Source organism: Neophocaena asiaeorientalis, unplaced genomic scaffold (genome assembly GCF_003031525.2).
Source record: "Neophocaena asiaeorientalis asiaeorientalis breed wild unplaced genomic scaffold, Neophocaena_asiaeorientalis_V1.1 scaffold223, whole genome shotgun sequence".
NCBI lineage: Eukaryota > Metazoa > Chordata > Mammalia > Artiodactyla > Phocoenidae > Neophocaena > Neophocaena asiaeorientalis.
Genome location: NW_020175045.1, coordinates 2824115 through 2843525, shown reverse-complemented (window position 1 = coordinate 2843525; position 19411 = coordinate 2824115). Strand labels below are relative to the sequence as shown.

At 65.8% G+C, this 19411-nt stretch overlaps 1 protein-coding gene across 4 annotated transcripts in view; it reads right to left on the bottom strand.

Annotated features, from left to right (window-relative positions):
- The window catches only part of MAD1L1 (mitotic arrest deficient 1 like 1), a 314409-nt gene that overhangs the window by 21675 nt on the left and 273323 nt on the right, over positions 1-19411 (bottom strand). For all 4 annotated transcript variants that reach the window (XM_024763473.1, XM_024763472.1, XM_024763475.1 and 1 more), the window contains one exon: positions 12943-13133. In XM_024763473.1, the coding sequence (XP_024619241.1) occupies positions 12943-13133 (191 nt within the window). The remainder of the gene's footprint in view (positions 1-12942; positions 13134-19411) is intronic.

Here is a 19411-nt window from a genome sequence, read left to right as displayed (position 1 = left end):
GGGAGTGGCCACAGGAACCTGTCTCCACAGTCTCCCTCCCAGATCCCAGGCTCCTGAGGGTGCGGGAGGCTGGATGCCCACACAGCAGGGCAGGCGGCTACATCCCTGGCCACACCCGCACGCCCCTTCCCGCCGCTCTGGAGCTGTACAGGCACCAGCCTCAAGGGGGCGTGGGTTCACCCACCTGCTGGCTTAGAGCGGCTCTGGGCGGGTCTGAGCGCCGGCATTCTCAGGTTCTCGAAACTCCTCACGACCCATGTACTGAGATTCAGAAGATGCAGGCTAGTGTGTGCCAACGGCTGCCGGCCCACGTGTCACCTCTGGGAGGTGATGCACGAGATCAGGGCACTGCCGTGTGAGCGGGGACGGAGGGTGACATGTTCTCCGAGGCCGGCAGTCTGGCCCCAAGCCCCCTTGGGCAGCCAATGCTTCTGAGTCTCTGTCCCCTCGTGTGGAACAGGGACAGTCCACCTCAGAGCTTGCTGGGTGGACAGACGAGAAACGCACGCAGAGAGCCTAGCACTCGGCCAGCCAGGCGCGCACCTGACAGCGGGTCCATCGCAGTAGGCGAGACCCACCCCCCGCCCTCCCTGCAGTTCCACCTGCCTTGGACACAGGCCAGAGACACGGACAGCAATGCCACGCCTGCACTGTGGCCACCGCACCCGCTGCGAGTGTCGTGCTTCCCCGGCTGAGACCTCCCTGTGCTGGGTCCTCTGCCTGTGGAGCCTTCCTCCCCCGAGACGCTCCCCAGCCTTCAAGGCGCACCCCAGCGTCTGCTCCTCCCGTGAGTTTCGCAGGGCCTGCAGACAGCCCATCGCTTCCTTCTGCATCGTCCATCTGTCCACTGTCCACCCACCCAGGACCGACTGAGTGCCTGTTATGGGTCAGGCACGGCTCTGCCCTGGGTGCTGAGGACACAACTGGAAACAAATTGGACAGTTACTGCTCTTGTCGAGCGTCTGTATTCCAGTGGCGTAGACAGAAAATAAACAGGTACGTGATACAACAGCCAAAAAACGAAGCCGGGGAGGCCCTGGACAGAGCGACGGCTCCTCTGGAAAGGACAGTCACGACGGGCCTGTGCACGAGGCAGCCTCTGAGCAGAGCCCTGGACGAGGTACCGAGGGACCAGGGCAGGGCGACGGCACGTACAAGGGTCCTGAGGCAGTGCACTCGGCGAGTCCAGGAGGAGCCCAGCGGCCGGTGAGCCTTGAGCGGAGTGGACGGGAGCATGTGGGAGGAGCTGAGGCTGCAGGAGATGGATGTGGCGGTGCCTGGCTTGCGAGCGTCCTGCCCGGCCCTCCCGAGACCAGCCTGAACTCCACGGGGTCCACTCGGCCCAGCCCCGAGAGCGAGCACAGGCTTCGCACTGTGTATAAAGAGATGACGCAGAGGGGCTTCCTCTTTTCAGTCCCAGAGGCCGTGGCGGCCTCGGGCTGACCACCACCCCCCCCACCCCGCTCCGTCCCGGCTCCTGCCTGCCTCACTGTCCTGGGGAGTTCGGTGGGGCCCCCAGCCCTAGAGTCAGAGTCTGCGTGTTTCACCCCCTGTGGCCCTGCACCTGCCGTGGGACTGGCCTTGGAGCCACCCTGGCTTGGCTGCCACTAGCTGGGAGCTGGCTCGCCTTTCCAAACATGGGAAACCTCATCTGTGACAAAGGAGTCGTGCCACGTCGCAGGCCTTGCTGGGGAGTGAGCGAGCGAGCCCACGGCAGGTTTCTAAGTGGCAGGCGTCTGTGGACGCTGCCTGCCAGCTCTGTCATTTACTTAATGTTTTTCTTTAAATCAACCATCTTTATCAACTTACATAGACTTAGCTCGAAAAGAAGCTTTATGTCACCACCGGAATGTGAAAACAAACACTCCTTGCTATAAATAGAGCAACTATGAAAATGAATTCAACAGAGACAAAACAGGGGCACCGAGCCCTCGTCCACGTGTGGGGTGGGCTGAGCCCAAGGCCTGTCCGCTGGCAGGGGCGGGGACCCAGAGTCAGACACCACGGCCACGCCAGCCCCGGCAGATGCAGGACCAGGGGCTCTACCCTCCCCAGCCCACTGCGGGGGAAGGGTGGCGGGACAGGAGTTAAGGCACCCAGAGCCTGGCCAGCCTGGCCTGTCACCAGGTGGGTGTCAGCAGAGGAGGGAGGAAGGAAGAGGGGCTGGGGAGCGGGTTAAAATCCAGTCACGGGTCCACAGAGCCCACCGGGAGCAACAAAGGTGAGGCCAGCCAGAGGCCATGCTGAGCCGTCCCGACCCTGGCCTCCGCGTGGCTGCTGCAGAGCGGGGACAGGCCAGACGTAGGGGCTGGAGCCCCAGGAAGGGCTCTGGAGGGTCAGACCACAGCAGGGGACCCGCTTTTCTCACTCGTCCAGTAGAGGATGAGCGGCAGGGGTTGCAGGGGCCGCACGGCTCAGCCCGGTGCACCCGAAGCTGTCACAGACATGCGCGAAATGACTCCCTAACTTGGGAAGCTGCCGTGGTCATTGGCAAGCAGACCCCGCTCTCCTAGAACAGGGTCAGCGAAACTACGGTTCGTAGGCCAAACCCGCCGGCTGTTCTGTAAAGGAAGCATCACGGGCACACGGTCGCGATCCTCGGGTCCACGCCGCCCTCCGCGGCACGTGTGTGACCTGGGCAGAGCGGAACAGCTGCGACAGAGGCGCCATGGCCTGCAAAGCTGAAAATACTCACAAGCTGGTCCCTCACAAAGTTCGTCGACTCCGGCCTGGGACACTCTCCTCGGGAGAGCAGCCCCCGCCCGCCCGCCCAAACCCTCCTCAGAGCTTCTTCCCTCCGCTGTAAACCTGTCCCAGACCCGTGCCGACCCTGGGGATTTGAAACATCTGTCTTTATCTAAGAATTTCGGGCCCTGAAACCAAACCCCCTCCCCCAGAGTAAGGGGAAGCCCAGCCCCCAACACGGCCCTGTCCCTCGGGAAGCTGGGTGTGCGCCAGCCCCACTGCCCAGGGGACCGGTACCCGGTCCAGGCGCCTCACCCCCCAAACCCCGGGGCTCCGGTTCACAGGTGAGTTACCAGCCGCACCTGGTCACCTCCCTCCTCCCTTGGGGCCCCGCCGGGTCCTCAGGACGGAGGTGCATTGCCGAGGCTCAGCCCCACGGTCACTCTGCTGGGGGGTCTCCGCCCGTCTTCGGGGGGTGCTCTGTGCGCCTCGCACCAAGGATCACAAGAGGGACCTTGTGGAAGAGAGAAGCCACCAGAGCCCAGACCAGGAGCCCTGTCGCTGCTCCTCCCATGGGCAACGCCAGGACCACTTTCCATCCGCCAACCTGGGGCCCAAGGCCGAGGCTCCACGTGGCTGGGGGGACAGAGCCATCCCCGTGTCTCAGTGAAGCCGGAGGGGAGAGCCGTGACTGGGCGGGCCGTGACTGGGCGGGCCAGGGGAGCCCACTCCACCTCGGCGCCCACCCTGGGCCTGGCACGCATGCCTCCTGATCCCGGCTTGCGTGTGGGGCAGTGAGCGAGCGCGACAGCAGACAGGACACTCTCCCGCTGCAGAGCTGGCGGGCCCAGACCTCCATCAGGGGTCAGAGTCAGGGCACGCTGCCCTAGGGGGGCAGCCCACACCCAGCCCCCCCGGAGGCCCTAGCTCCCCGAGGGGGCTCCCCACGGGCCCCGCACGGCGTCCTGTCCCCTGTACCACAGCTGTGCCCCCAAGATGGACAGCAGAGGCTGGCCCAGCCCCCAGCTCCACGGTGCCCGTACCGTGCCCTGTCTCAGGACACCTCCCCCACTCCAGCCCCACGCTCCCTTCGGTCTCCTTGGAAAAAAATGCTTTAATATTATTTACAACAGCGGCGCATCGGAGGAGGGGCCAGCCAGGAAGAGGAGTCTCTTTACGACACAGGAGGAGCTGAGAGGCTGGAGAAGGCTGTTCCATGTCAACATCGTCACCTTGCCGAGGAGGCCGGTCCTCTTGGCCACCAGAGGCGGTTCATACAGGCTCCCGGAGAGACACCTTCCACAAACTTTGACGTGAACTAATGAAGTTTGCACAGCTCGTCAGGACCGGCTGCCCTGGAGACTCGGCATCCACACGGACCGCCACGGCGAGACAAGCGAAGGCTCCGTCTCACGGCAGCGCTCCTGCCTGCGCCTGGCCCGGCCCTCGGCTTCGGCTCGGATGCAGAGGCCCAACCCCAGGGAAGAGCAGGTGGTCCTGCGCTGGGGGCTTATTCCAGCTATTCCACGAGCTGGAATAACGGCACCCAATGACCCTCTAGGGCCTCGGGACCGGGGTCCAGTCTAGCAGCGGATGGCGCCAGCCCCGGGGTCCTTACGGGCTGGAAGAGGCGCCTGTGAGCTGGTGCTGGTGGGCCCTCTCCAGGCTGACGGTCCCCAATCAGGTGTCCCTGTGACCAGGGAAGGATGACTGCCCTGGGCCTGGGGAAGGAGTTGGTCTGAGGGTCTCTTGAGCCAAGTTCTGGGTGAGGCGGGGGTGCGGGTGGGGACGAGGTGAGGCCTGGCGTCTGGAGGGAATGGGGTGGGTGATGGGCTGACGGGGGACGCAAGGGGGGGCGCAGGAACTGGCTGAGGGTCTGGTGCGTGTGAAGGATTCGGGCAAAGCCCCCTGGGGGTCATCTTCGAGGACGAGGAGGCAACCGGCTCTCTGGGGCGGGGCTAGGGGGCGTTCCTGGGTGGGGCCCCCTGCTGCTGAGAGGTTTCTAGTTTGAGGGGGTCACTAAAGCCCAATGAGAGGCCCAGGCTCAGCAAACACCGGGCTGACCTTTGCTACCCCTCCGCCCACGGGGCGGTGGGTCTCCCCTTCAGGCTCCGATCTCTCCAGGCCTAGAGAATCAGTCACCAGATTTACAGACGTGTACTGACTTGCATGACCATCGAATACACACTGACGAAACAAGGGAGATGCTGTAGACAGTTACGGGCTGGACCGCATTCCTCCAAATTCATGTGTTGAGGGCCCCCCCAGCCAAGCGACTGTATCTGGACAGGGCCCTTAATGAGGTAACGAAGGTAAAACGAGGCCATCAGGGTGGGGCCCTGATCCAAGAGGACTGGCGTCCTTACGAGAAGAGGAGACACAGCGGGCTGTCTGCCCCCCACCCCCACCGCCTCCCAGTGCGTGCACAAGGAATCCACGTGAGGACACACAGAGAAGGTGGCCATCTGCGAGCCTGGAATGACCCGACGGCACCGGGCTCGGACGTCCAGGCTGCAGACTGCCGTCCGAGCTGCTGGTCTGTGGCGTGGTCTACGGCGGCCCAAGCTGACCCACACAGCAGTGCCCATCACGTGGTCTTGCCTTGGAAAAGCCCACATCTTCCTCCCCCGCGGCCACGGCACTTCCGAGAAGGCGAGGGGTTGTGACCTCTGCCCGGGACCCACGCGTGAGACCGACGGCGTTCCCTGCACTCCTGAGCCTGACAGATCTTCTACAGCTGCTTTCATAACTAGGAAGCTGCACATACCTGTGAGCTTGTGTCTGGCTGACAGGTAAGTGGGGGCAGTGAGGAGGGCGACGTGGGCCCCAGGCCTGCTCAGGGCCCTTGGGGTCTGATAGCTCCTCACGCTTGCTGGACGCCCTCCCCATGTGCACAAGCCTCCCCGCCCCCACGAGGACCGTCTGGAAGAGGGTCTGCTGCTGCAACCGCAGGGCCAGGGCAAGGCTCACGGACTGCGTGCTCCACTCACCACCTCCCCACATTCACTTCTGAATGTCAAATCAAGCCCTTGACCCCCTTTTCTTAAAAACTCCCGAATGAGTTTGCACTGCTCTTGGGACAAAGGGCCAACGCTGCCGAAACTCCCAGGCCGCGGCCCTCACCCGCCTTCCCTTAGACCAGGCTCCTCTGCAACCCCGGGGTTCAGCCCCATGGCCTGGCTTCAGTCCTGAGGCTGCCCAGGCCTCCTGGACCACAGGGCCTTTGCACAAGAGGATGGAATCGAAACCGGCTCTTCCACTGCACCGTGCTACCTCACACTGCCAGGGGCCCAGGGACACAGGAAGGAAACGGTTCATTTTCCTGGGGAGACGCTGTCACGCAGTCCAACCCAGGTCAGCCTCCTCCCGACCGCCTCCAGTGAGCCCGAACGCAGCACTCCCTCTACGCCAAGGTGGCCGATTCTTTTTTTTTTTTTGATAAATTTATTTACTTATCTTTGGCTGCGTTGGGTCTTCACTGCTGCGCGCGGGCTGGAGGCCCCACAAGTCGGCTCCTTCAGACAGGAGCCCGTGAACGGTCCCGACCGCCTGTCAGGGTAGAAAGCCAAGGAGAAAGGACGCCGTCTGCCCAGCCGGCTCCCCGGCACAAGCTCTCAGCCCCCCACTTCCTGGCGGGGCCGGCTCGCCGTCCTCTCTGAGCCAGGCCCCGGCTGACTGCACAGCGGCACTGGCTGGCGGCGCGGAGACCAGAGCCGGGCCGCTGCAAGGCCCTGCGCCCTCCTACCAGGCCTGTCGAAGGGGACACGGTCCCTAAGCAGCCCGTGATGGGCCCCAGGTCGGAGCAGAGGTTTGGTCCATGAACCATGCCACGTGGGCAGTGGGAAAACCACATCAAGACCAGCGGGTTATCGGCCCTCCTTCCCGGGAGCCCCAGGGCTTTCTGAGCCTGGGGGCCGCCGTCCAGCTCCTCAGCGGCCGGGGGCCAGGAGGCTAACTGCGCCTGCTCACTGCAGCCCAGGAGGGGACGGCACCCAGGCCGGCCCCCGGGCTGAGCTGGGTGGGAAGGGCCCCTGCACGACCCGGGTCACAGTCAGATCGGGTCTACGCGCGGATGAGGAGGCCGTGGCCGAGGGCCCCGACGGCCAGCGCTTCCGCTTCAAAGACAAAAGACGACGAAGCAAACCCCGCTTTCCCTGTCCCTCAGCCAACTCGGAACATACACTCCAACTCGAGTTCCTGGACGCTCGGCGTGGAGTGACCGGGGCCACTGCCCTCCCAGGAGGTCTGCCTCCTCGTCCATAAGGTGAAGGGGAGACCAGGTAGTCTGAGCACCTGGAGGCCTGATTGTTCTCTGAACACGGAGGTGAACCACGGAGGGTGGGGAGGCTGGGCGAGACCGCACCCCAGGCCTGACGTGGGCAGGGCTACAGCCAAACACCCGCCGCCTCCTGGCCCAGGAGCTGGCCCGAGGCCGCCGGCCACCGGCACTGCAAGCCTGGCCCCTCACGGGCACCTCCGGGGAGACCAGGGCCCTCGGCCGAGGCGCTGCTGGGATTTAAACCCAGGGTTGGCTTGACTCTGCTGGCCGTCTCCACCCTGGGGTGGGGCTGGTGGGCCGGGGGGAGAGCTGAGGGACACGGCTCTGCTCAGCGAACAGACCTGCCAGCAGCCTCCGGGCACGGGAGGGCCACCTGCCCCGCTCGCCTGCCTGCTGGCTGGAGCCCACCCACCCCCAGACCCAAGCCTCTGCCTCGGCGCCCACCAGGGGCAGCGTGGGGCTGGGAGCCCAGCCAGCACCCAGCCCTGGGGTGGCCCGGAAGTCACCCACACCTGCATCTCACCTGCCTGCGCCTCGGCCCCATCACAGGTGAGCTGTATTCAGTTACAAGATGCCACCAGATCCTAGAGCCCCAGGGAGTGGCCTGGGGGCTGGAGTGGCCAGGGCCAGGCCCCCCGCCGGCTTGGGGTCCAACAGGTCTGAGCCGCTGGGGCCGAAGTCCTTGTGGGGACACCGGTGCCTGCGGAGCCAGCCTCCTCCCACCTCCTTCCCGGGGTCATCTCGGTGCTCGTGCACAGACGGTCGGTCGGTCGGTCAGTCGGTCGGTGGGTGGGTGGGGGGTCACTGCATCAGTCACTGTTCCCGGTGCCTGACCTCCGTCAAACCACGGACTCCACGCCCGGGTCTTGGGACAGACGGCAGAACGGAGAGAGGGAAGGACCTCCCTGCCCAGCCTCAGCGAGGTGGGGTCCCGGCTTCGGACCAGCCCCTCTCCCGATACGAAGGCCCCAGCCTGTGGATGAAGCCTCCAGGAAGCCACCTGCCAGGGAACTGGCCCCAGGGGCCAGTCCCTGCGCCAACTCCACGAGGGGCTGCCCGCCACCTGCTTGCCACCTGGACCCGGCTGGTCGGCCCCGCTCAGCCACTGAGAGGCTGGGGCCATGGTGCCCCGTCATAGGCCCTCTGCTCTCAGCTCGCCCCGGTGAGCCGCTGTCCCAACTCTCTACCGTGCAGAACGAGGAAGAAAGCATAACGCCAGCCTCCAAGTCCCAGCCTGCGGCTGTGAGCGCTGGGCGGAGGCCAGATGTCCCCGGACAAGGAGGAGCCCCAGCGACGCGCGGCCGCGACGGTGTCCAGAGGCCTCGCGTGGGGGGCGGGGTCCAGGTCAGCACCTGCCGAGGGGAGCCCGGGGACCGTGAGGCGTCCCTGCTCCTCTGAGCCCCTGCGACCTCCCACCTCTAGCCAAGAGCTGTCGCCACGGCAGCTCCGAGGCGCCCCTCCCGCTGACCTGCTCCGGCCCCAGCCCTGCGCCGGGCACCTGGGCCAGGCCGCGTGGTCGCCAGCCCCACGGCTCCAGCTTCTGCCTGGTCTGGCCTCGGCTGTGCCGTTCTCCCGCCCTGCCCCCGGGGACCAGGCGACCCTCTCCAGGGAGGCACGGGTCAGGGCCGAAGACACCCGGGAGGCCCCTGTCACCTCCGCCAACCCCCAGTTTCCCTTCCTCCTGACGTCACCTCCATGGGGCTGCCCCTCTCGGCCCTCCCGCCCTGTCCCGGGAGCTCAGGAGGCTGGTGGCCCGTGTCCAGCAGGCAGGATGCTGAGGGCCCGGCTTTGTCCCAGTGCCCGGTGCCAGGGCAGGGCCCACGGGGTGCGGGGCCCCGTAAGCCAGGATGGCAGAAGGGGTCTGCTCCCTGCGTGGTGAGGGCAGGCCTGCAAACACGTGCTCTGCTCCTTCCCAACCGCTTCAAAAGGAAGGGGCAGACGGCTGGAGGCTCACGCCCACGTCCAGAGGCAGCAGAGGTGTGTCCACTTGCCCCCGGCAAGGCCCGCCTGAATAGGGGAGGCGGGGACGCTCAAGGGAGCCTCCACACCTGGCCCCTTCCAGGGCGGGCAGCAGGGCCACAGGGGGCATCAGCCTGAGCCTCTATCCCTTGACAACTGGACAACTTTGGGACGGAACCGGCTCTGTCCATCCTCAGGGCCCAGCAAGCAGGGATGTGCTGGAGGATGTTGTGAGGGGCAGGGCCTCGGGTCTGTGTGGGGCCCAGTCCCCTCTGCCTCAGGCCAGCACCTCGCGGGGCCCCGGGGGGCAGGCAAAGATCCCAGACGGCGGGATCAGGATCCCTGCCAGTCTGGCCGTGAGGGGAAAGCTCTGGGTGCGAGATGGGTGGGGCTGACACATGGCCTGGCGGCTGCCCGGCTCCTGGGGGGTCGGGACCCTCCCAGCCGCCTCCCTACCACCTGTACTTCGCAGCCTCGGAAAGCCGCTTGGGGACTCCACCCCTCGGCGCTCCCCCAAACCTGTATTTTGATTTCTCAGGAGCAGGTGCCCGTGGGGCTCCCCAGGAGGTGCACTGACCTGGGCACAACCGTACAGAGGCAGACGGGGAAGGTGTACGTGTCTGAGCGCCGGCTCCCCTACACACACATCCACACGCCCTGGCGGCACACGGACGAAGCCACGCGAAGGTGCCACAGCTCCGTGGCTCTGGCCCAGAGTCCAGCGCCGTCCCACGACCTGACGGGGCGTCCTCACAGCCATGCCCCAAAAGTCATCTCCACCCGGCAGACACTGACCACTGCCAGTCCTGGGCCACACCAGATGCGGAGGGGGCTGAGCGCCAGGCCCTGAGGCAGCCGCACGGAGGAGCAGACGGCACCGCCCAGGATGACCCACAGCAAAATGTGACGAGGGGCCACCGGGGCAGGCTCTCCAGCCTCACGCTCACCCTGCGCCCTGCTCCTGGGCCCTCGTGAACCTGCTGCCCAATCCGGACCTGGGGCCAGGCCCCGAACAAGACCAGCTCCCTGGCAGGTGTTGGGAGTGGCCTGGCCCCGAGGATGGGCTCTCACTGGGGCCAGGCTGGGAGGACGAAGGGACCCAGGGCGGCTTCTTCTCCGGGAGGCCGCGCCCAAGCTGGGCTGTGAGGGTCGGAGGGAAGGGGCACTGAGTGGAGAAGCAGCGTGTCCGGGGCGGGAACGCCCAGGCGGCGGGCCGAATCCAGCTCCCGGCCTGCCTCTGCACCGCCTGTGAGCTAAGAACGAGCTTGCGTGTTTAAGTGGCCGGAAAAGTTTCTAAAGCTGTTTGCGGCAGCTTTACCCTTAACTGCTAATAACACCTGGGAACGACCAAGGTGTCCCTCAGCAGGCGAGGTACAGATGAACTGCGGTCCGCGCAGACAGTGGAAGATTACTCAGAGCGAAAACGAAGTCAGTCATCGAGTCAAGAGAAGACCTTGGAGGCGCCTCAAGTGCGAATCACTAAGTAAAGAAGCCGGTCTGAGCAGGCCACAGACTGTGCCTCCACTACACCCTGGAAAAGGCAAAACCATGGAGACAGCAAGAGACCACGGTGCTGGGGTGTTGAGGGCGTGCAAGTGTTCCGTGGGACGTTGACAGTTCGCATTTGTCAAAAGCCACTGAACCGTACGACACGTGAGGTGAACCACGGACTCTACGGTCACACGAGTACTGGTTCATTACTTCTAACAAAGGCACGCCCCCTCGTGGAGGGCCCAGGGACCCAGCTCCACTCCCCGCCTCCCCTCCACACGGGCGGGTGCACGCGCACGGGGAAGGGGTCACCTCCCCCCCGGGTCCCTGGGTCCCGGTCCCGTCGGTGTCCCAGAGAGCAGGGCCCCGCCTGGGCCTCTCTGGACTCACGGCCCTGACTCTGGGTGACGGTGCCCGCGGGAAGGAGCTCCAGCCTCGGGGACCTCCTGACTCGGTGCCACGTCTGCACCGGTTACGGCTCTGGGCGGTGAGCGGAGAGAGTGCCCGTCCCTGAACACCAGCGGTCGGCAGGGCCCGGACAGTGGCTCAGAGCCGCAGGTCAGCGTAAGGCACAGCAGGGCCCCAGGGGCACTGGCGCCCTCACACGAGCCAGACCTCGCTGGGGCCGCGACCCACAGGACCAGCCCCGTGGGGAAGGCATGTGCCCATTCCCCGAGGGGGACACCAAGTCGGGGGCAGCCACGTGCCGAAGCCCAGCCTCCGTGCCCGCAGCCCTCACTGCGGCAGGAGCCGAGCCAGGCTTGGGCCTCGGGAGCCTGGGGCGAGTAAATCTAGGACTGGCGAGGAGCCGGGTGGCGGCCCGGCCACACCGTGCATTCACAGGGTTGTGGGTTTCTGTGTGCCCCCGCAGGAGGACGTCACCGCATCCCCGGTTTACAGATCTGGAAGCTCCGGCTCAGCAGTTGAGACAGGCACAGTGGCCACGCCGGCCACGAGCTTGGTGTGACACATTCTGGAATCTGTGTCCGGCATCTTGCCTGTTGCCCGAGTCCAATCCTGCAAGGCCCTGGGTTAGGCCGGGCCCCGACGAAGGCCAGGCAGGGAAGAGAGGGGCGGCCGGCAAACCCGACTGCCCGCCGGGCACCGCAGGCTCAGAGCTGTGCCCTGTGGCCGTTCTTACGGTCAGTCTCCTCCTTCTGGCCATGGGCGCTCTCCGTCCCCGGGGCTTTAGAGGGGAGGGGAGGAAAACTCCTGTGAACCACAGCAGACAGGACGGCAGGGAGGAGAAGCAAGGCCGTGAGCACGGCCTGCCCACACGTGGAGCTTCTGGGAGCTCCCGACCGCCAGCGCACGCGGGACAGTCCTTCCAGAAACGCTCTGAAGGCTCCAGCCCCACTCCTCGGGGCAGCAGGTAGGAAGGGGGCCGGGCCCTGCGGGAAGAAGCTGGAGCCGAGCTCCTGCCTTGCCTTGAATGGAACGGCACCGGCAGGCAGCTCGCACCCACGCAGCAGCAGGGGCCGGGCTGCAGCTCCCCGAACAGAGCCCGGGGGCTGAGCCCAAGCCCTGCATCACCCCGGCATACACCTGCGGGCCCTCACCTGCAACAGCACGCAGCTTTTTCTAACTCTGCCTTCAACCTCCTCCTGCCTGAAAAAGCACCTTTGGGAAAATAAAGTCAACCGCCGTGACCCGAGATACTTCCCCAGCCCGATCTGCGGCCACGGGAACCTGTGCGCCAGCCTCAGGTGGCAGGGCTGGGATGCAGCACGGGGCCGGCCTCTGCTCCCGCCAGCTCACCCGAGACCCTTCCACAGAGGCTCGGCTCTCCAGGGAAGCCCTTCTGAGCCCCAGGGCCGGGGTGGGAAGGGCCCCGAGTCTCCCAGAGTCCAGTGAGCTGGCCAAGGGGGTCACGGCTGCCGCAGGCCGAGGCGGCTCAGCGCACCTCCCCTCCCCCGCGGGCCGCCGGCACCTGCACGGCGAGGCCAGTCCGCGCTGTGGACCTTCTCTCCGGCTGCTCCCCGTCCTCAGCTCACACTCTGCACCTGCCCTGAGCCGGCGGGCGGGCAGCAGCCGTGGGCAGGGTGCTTCCCGTCTGGGACTCAGTGCCCTCGGGGACCAGCAAGTAGAGATACCAGTGATCTGCTGAGAGTTCCCGCCAGCAGGTGCAACGGCTCCAAACCCATCCTCTCGGCGCCAGCGAGCTCCCCCGGGGACCCCCCTGCCTGATGGCCCTCGGCCGCGGGAGCGGCACAGGTCTGGCAGCTCTTCTCCCTCGGCCTGTCCGCCGCCGTCCAGCTGCACGCCTGGCAGCGCCGGGGGCACCTCCCCGGCCCGATCCTGACTTTCACCCCGTTACTCAGCCCTCTCGCGGGCACTGCTGACGCTGGAGCCCCCGCCCTGCTGCCCCCAAGGGATGGGGCCAACGCCGAGGAGGAAGGCCACGAGGGGCCTGGGGGCGGACGCTTCCTGTGGGGGTCAGGGCTGCGGTGCCAAGCTCGGGGAGGCCGGCTGCCCGTCGGGGGGACGGTCGACGTCCTGTGCGCACGGCTGTGTGCAGTGCATCCTACCTTGAAGATGAGGCAGTCTGTCTTGTGCTCGGCGTACATGGAGGTCAGCCGGTACTGGTTCTCTGTGGTGATGTCCACCTGGTAGCCCGTCAGTGTGTAGCACACCTTCCGGAACTCCTGGATCTTGGTCTGGAAGACCTCCTTCAGCCTCTGGTTCTTCAGCTCCGCGCTCTCCACCTGCTTCTTCAGCTCTGAGGGGGAAGAGAGAGGCAGTCAGCTCCCCAGCCAGTCTCGGAAGGACAGACACAGAAGGGCAGAGGGCGCCGGCTGAGGGGTGAGGAAGCCGCACGCGGCTCCTGACGGGGAGGACAAGCCAGGAAGCAGCCTGGGCTCACCCCTCTCCTCCAGGCAGGGGCACAGATGGGGACCCTCAATCCGAGACCGCAGCCCTGGGTCTGCCCGCACCAACCAGACGAGTCGACAAACGCTCCCCCGTCTGCAGCCGAATCCTTGCCAGGGCTGGATGTCCCAGCCAGCTGAGAGGCAGCGGGGCAGGGGGGCCGAGAGAGCGGAGGTCATCTGGAGGCGTGGACCACGCTGCCTGGGGTTCCCCACTGCCCACCCAGAGACCAGACCGCTGGGAGAAGACAGGCTCCCTGGGTGGTGGGGTCTGCGAGGGCCCCCCTGGGCCCCCCAGCCCTGTTCTAACTGGGTGGCTCAGGACAGAGACCCTCAGGCCCATTTGCTGCCCCTGCCAGGTGTACAGCCGCGCGGGGAGAAACCAGCTGTGTGAAGCCATCGGGAAGGCACGTAGCGATTCCCACAAATCCTCCATCCAAGGTGCCTTCCCAGTAATTAAACCCTGATTCATTCCCCCGTTAATTAGCGAGGCGGCTCCACTCAGCGCACACGAGTTGCCTCCGAGGCCAGGTGCTTCCTGGTGGAGCCGCCCAGGGGGTGTGGAAAACCCCAGGCCTCGAGCCGTCAGGCTGGTGTGAGTCCCGCCCTTCCCGCCCTGTGGTGGGGACAACCGTCCTCCCTCCTCACGCTGACCCGCAGGACCCAGTGTGTCTCGTGCTGGTTTAAGACGAGCAGGTGCAGTCAGGGTCACTTGCAGGGAGCCTGCGTTCCAGGAAAGAGAGACCCCCCCGCCCCGTTCTAGACAATCAAGCTAGACGCCACAGGGCCGGAGGCTGAGGATTGGGGCGGGGGGCTGTTCGGCTACCCGACAGGCCCTGCTGCCGCCATGTGGCTGCGAGGCGGGTGCAGGGTCTCTCCCGCCTCACAAGCACGGACACAAGCGACTGACGGCTTGGCCGCCGATCCACGACGGAGGTAGGGCTGTCTGCCCCCAGGACCAAACTCCCGACAACATTACTACCCTAACCTCTCACACACTCTGTAACGTGCCAGGGTTTTGCACACACATCCCAGGTCCTGTCTCCACAGCCTGCAGCTCTGTGGGCAGCCTGGTATCGGCCGCCCCCCAGCTCTGATGCTAGCACTGCGCCCTGCAGCCTCTTCACGGCACCTGTGTTTCTGGCCGGCCGGCCGCCTGCCGCCTGCCCTGCCCGGACTGCCCCCATCCATCACCCGGCCCAGCGGCCCTGGGGACACTCTCGTTCCGGAGCTGAGGGCCTCTCCATCGGGGACGTGGGCGTGGAGCCTTTGATCGATGGAGTAATCAGACTATGAGATCAAAAGGGTAACGGGCAGCTCTGACCCCAGGTTCTTCCCTTGTCTCTCAGCCAGACCACCTAGGATGGACGCGTCAGCAGGAGGAAAAACTGACTGACCGAGCGCGTGCGGTGACGTGTCCCCGTGTCAGACGGCGCTGCCTTGAGTACCTCTCAGGGGCCCAATGGGAAAAATTAAAGTTTGGTCATAAATGCAGCCCGATCTTGGAGAAGGGAGCGTCCCCTCTGCCCTCAGGCATAAAAGGCCGTCTGTTCCGCAGCTCACAGACTCCTACAGAGACGGGGCCTCCCCGCTCGGGGGAGACGTGCCCCCTGCCGCGAGCCAGCACAGCGCGGCCCTCACAGCCCACGAGGTGGGGCCAGAATGTGGGGCTTGCGGGGGCTTCCTCCAGGTCACAGGGGCTGCCAGAGGCCGAGGGCATCTGGCCCCGGTGGCCTGGTCCACGTGGGGCAGGAGGGGTGCTGCTTCCAGCAAAGCCCGCCCAGAGGCAAGTCCAGGAAAGGGACCACGAGCGCCACTTTGACTTGGGGCACAGTCAGCGTCTTGCCCTCCTGCGATCCTCGTAGCTCAGTCGCTTACATACATGTGAATGAATGACTCACAAAATGGTTTGGATTAAATAAGTGAAAGACAGGACTTCATCCTTGGAAGCGGCATTGCTCTGATTCAGCCTCTCCCAGAGCGAGATGAGGTTTCCCCTGGTGGGACGGGGGCCTGCGCGGGGCACCCCCAAGATGCTCCTCGGCGGTCCCAGAGGCCAGAGGCTCCCGGAGCCTGCAGTGACCCCAATCTGCGCCCACCGGCAGGCGCAGTCACAACTGTCACATCAGGGGCTGGCGGCCAGCCTTGGACCTGACCCGGCAGGGCCACATGCGGGCAGACAGAGCCGGCGCCACAGACAAGTGGCTGCCAGGGCTCCGCTGAGCTCCCGGGCCACCCAGCCCAGACCTCACCGCCGCGTGCACGTCCCAGCCCGCTCGGCTGTGCCGGGGACGGGGTCACCAGACACTCGGGCCCAACGGCCTCACGCCTGGGCCCAGCCAAGGGCCCCTCCCCTCCTCTCCCCTGCCCTCCCCGCCAGCCCAGGGAGCCGGTCTGCACTGAGATGTTCCTGAGGCCCCCATGACTGGCCCAGTCTCGGCCGGGCCCTGTCTTGCCTCTCTTGCCCTTTGAATCTTGCCCTCCAGCCCACTGGCTGTCTCTCCTCTCAGCCGAACCTCCTCCCACCCCCCCGCCCACAGGCCCCTCTCCCTCCCAGGCCCCTCTCGGGGCTCTCTGCAAGTCCCTGGGGAGGGAGGAGGGAGGCTGGTGGACAAATGGACATCAGGGAGAGCAGACTCGATCACCCGGAGCCCAGGTGTGGAGGACAGGCCCCGGGGTGCAGGCGGGGACAGATCGGAGGTCAAGGGGCAGCGCCGTCCGCTCTCTGGCCCAGGCCCCTGGCCTCCTCCAGCCGCGTCCGAGAGGCCCTGGCATGGCTCTGACCCCCACGCCTCCTCGTCATCAACCCCAGCCCTCCTGGAATTGCAGGAGGCAGCTGTGAAAGCTCAAAACTGAACTGCACTCTGTTACATAAGAGAGAGCGCCTCACCCGAAAGCAGAGCTGCCAGGAGGAAGATGCGTTCACGGGCTCGCGGCTCTGGAGATCCAGGTCCTGGCCCCGAATCTGGAGCCTGGTTTACCCGAGGGCTTGGGCACAGCCAGCGAGGGGCAGGCGGCCGGCCGGCCAGGCCTCTGCAGAGCCCGGCTGTGCCTCCGTTTTACTGGAAGTGCACCTGCCTCGCAGCCATTCAATTTCCTTCTTATGGGTTTGCAGGCTGAGGGCAGGGCGCGGAGGCGGCAGCGGCGGAAAGGTCTCTGCTCTCGCTCTCGCGTCCCGAGGGCGGCCCGGCCCCGGCAGCAGCTCCCCCTGCGCTCGGTCAGACTCCGGCTCGCTGGCCCACATTCTGGGATGGAGACCCTTCAGAAGGGGTCGAAGCCAACAGCCAGCACTGCCCACTACACCCGCTTTGTTCCCGGCAGGGGCCGAGATGCACACGCAGACAAGACGGCCGCAGAGATGCTCTGAAAGGTGGGCGAGGCTCTCAGGGGCAGGCCCAGAGGTCCTCTCATCCGAGTCCTCCCTTGCCAGGGGGCCTGAGCCGTGCCCACGGGGCAGCCTGTGCCGGTCTGGCCAGCCCATCCTGCTCCTGTGCCCCGTGGACAGACAGACCTCCAGCAGCACCGCCTGCTCCAAGCGCCTCCGTTCTGGGACCCCTCAAGGCCGTGGCTCCCTGCTGTCGGGCTGGCCTGACCCACGTCCGAGTCCAGAGGTTTCTGACAGTACAGCAAGTACCGCCCCCCGCCCTCCCGCCGCTGCAGCAGGCCCAGCCCCCCGTGGGGAAGGCAGCTGGCGTGGGAGAGCGTAGAGGTGGGATGGGATCCTGGGGTCGCCAGATTCCAGGCCCGAGGCCTCCTGCCGCGGCCACCGAGCTCTGAGGGGTCTCGGCCCAGGCCAGCCACTCTGTTCTCGGGGCTCACACTCTACCCTCTGCCCAGGATCCAGGGCCAGCCTGTCCTGCGTGAGGCCCAAGTCATCTGGACAAGACTCTGAGCACCTGAGGGAAGCTGCGGCCTAATAGCCCCCCCGTGGCCCCTGGCCTCTGCCCCTCCACGTCCACCCGCACTGGCTGCTGTGCCCCAAAGGCGCCGCCCTGCTCTCGCCTCAGGGCCTCGGCGGGCACCCTGGGTGGCCTCTCCCACCTGGGCACTAACCCCCATCCATCGCCCCTGGAGGAGTGTGGCCTCCCACCCCGTTCCCAGTGGGCCCCACCTTGGTGGTTATCGTAGCACAACAGAGCATTTTAAGACACGCTTTGCTCTACGTCCGCCTCCTCCCGCAGCTACGAGCTCGGCAGGGAGGACCAGGTCCTCTGGCCATGACCGTGTCCCCAGGCATCTCAAGGAGCCTGCGGTGTGGAAGGCACCGCTTCTCCACAAACTCTCCACCACACCCCAGAAGACGACCCTGAGGGAGTTTAAACACGAGCAAGCCCCTGCCCCCGACTCGCGAGTGGAACGCACGTGTCCATCCTTGCTCTCCCTCCTGCAAAGACCGTGAGAGGGAGGAGAGACAGCGGTGCACAAGGGGAGACACGCGTTCCGAGGATGAGAAGCGGACGGGGACGCAGGCAGACGGGTCAGTGGCCCTGGGGGGCGGCCGGAGCACAGCAGTGGGAGCAGCCGAGGAACCGGGGGTCTGAGGGTCTGTGCGAGGGGTCACCCCCGGCTCCTCCTGCCCCAGGGCAGGTCCCCCCAAACCCCGGCAGGGAGGAGACCCGAGTCCAACCCCACGCACACAGGTCCTTTTCAGACGCTCGCTTCCTGAGAAGCCAACCTGCAAGACACTGCCCGGAGCCACCTGCGGCCGCCCTCCTACACCCCACTGACCCACACCCCCGCCCTGCCCTCAGTCGCCACGGCTGGGCTGGCCCAGAGGGAGTGACCTCGCCGGGTATCTCTCTGCGCCTGGCGGGGGTGGAGGAATAGGGAGGTCTGGCGGCTGAGCTCCCTGCCGAGCATCCCCCTCCCCGCCCCCCGCCGCTGCAGCTGGGCGGCAGCCCTTCTGGGAAGGGGGTTGGAGCCGCACCTCTGTGTTCCGTGGATGAGCCCCTGAGAGTGGCCTGCGTCCTCCACAGAAACAGACCAGGGGTCACCAGACGCAGCGGGAAGCTCCTAATGTAAACAAACAGCCTCTGGACAAACAGAACATTACGAACCTGGTCGGCAGAGAGAAGAGCCGCCCCACGCTGGGGTCGGGATCACGTGGGCGTCCGCGGAAGGGCTCAGAGACAGAGCAGAAGGTGCCTCCCAGAGACAAACACAGAATCAGAGGTGGAAGACAGCAAAGAAGAGAAGAAACGAGATTCTGGGAGCTCCAACATCCAACTAATAGGGGTCTTACATGAAGAGATTACAGAAGGCGGGACAGAGAAAACATCAAGGAAACCACACAAGAGCCTCCAGAGGCCAAGGCCGCGTCTCCCCGGGCTCAAGAGACAGAGCGTGACGATGGCTCAGAGCACGCTAACGAGCCCTAACCCAGGACGAGAACGCAAGCCTACAGCTGACGGGCGGCCCGCTGTGTTCTGAGCACCAGGAAGCGAGTGGCTCGGCCAGGGGTTCCAGAGGCATCAGACACGTCAAGGGGAGAACCAGGACCGAAAGAATGAGGTGGACAGCAGGTCGTGGATAAAACAACACCCGCCCTGGACGGGAGATGTGGCCCATGGAACGAGACGCCACACGCTCCAGCCGTGAGAAACGCATACAAGGTCAGAGGATCCCAAGTGCTGAACAGTGGTTTAACCAAAGGGGAGACAGCCACACAGGGTGCAGTGGGGCAGGGACACGCGTGTGTGCGCGCCCAGGTGCACAGGAGAGCTGGCGCCTCGCCCGCCTGAGGACCCGAGAGTCACGCGCACACAGCGTTCGGACACAGGGTACGAGGCCTGGGGGAGCAGGCGGGGCCGCGTCTGCCCCACTCCAAGCCCACCGTCAGCACCGGGCTTTTTACTACCGCGAAAGGGACCTTGCCAGCCCCTCGGTGGCCAGGGAGGAAAGGCCACCGCAGTGTCAGCTTCCTCGCGACCCAGGGAGGGAAACCCTCAGCAGCAAGGCGGAAGGCAGGTATCCTCCCTCCGCCCCTCCCACCCACGCCTGTTCTCGCCGCGGCTGACCATGGTCATGACAAAGGCACGTGGTGACCACAGGGGCTCCAAAAGGGCTTTCGTCCCTGAGATGAGTGATGAAAGCCCAAGGCAGCCTGGGGGCCCCAACGTCACCAAGAGTG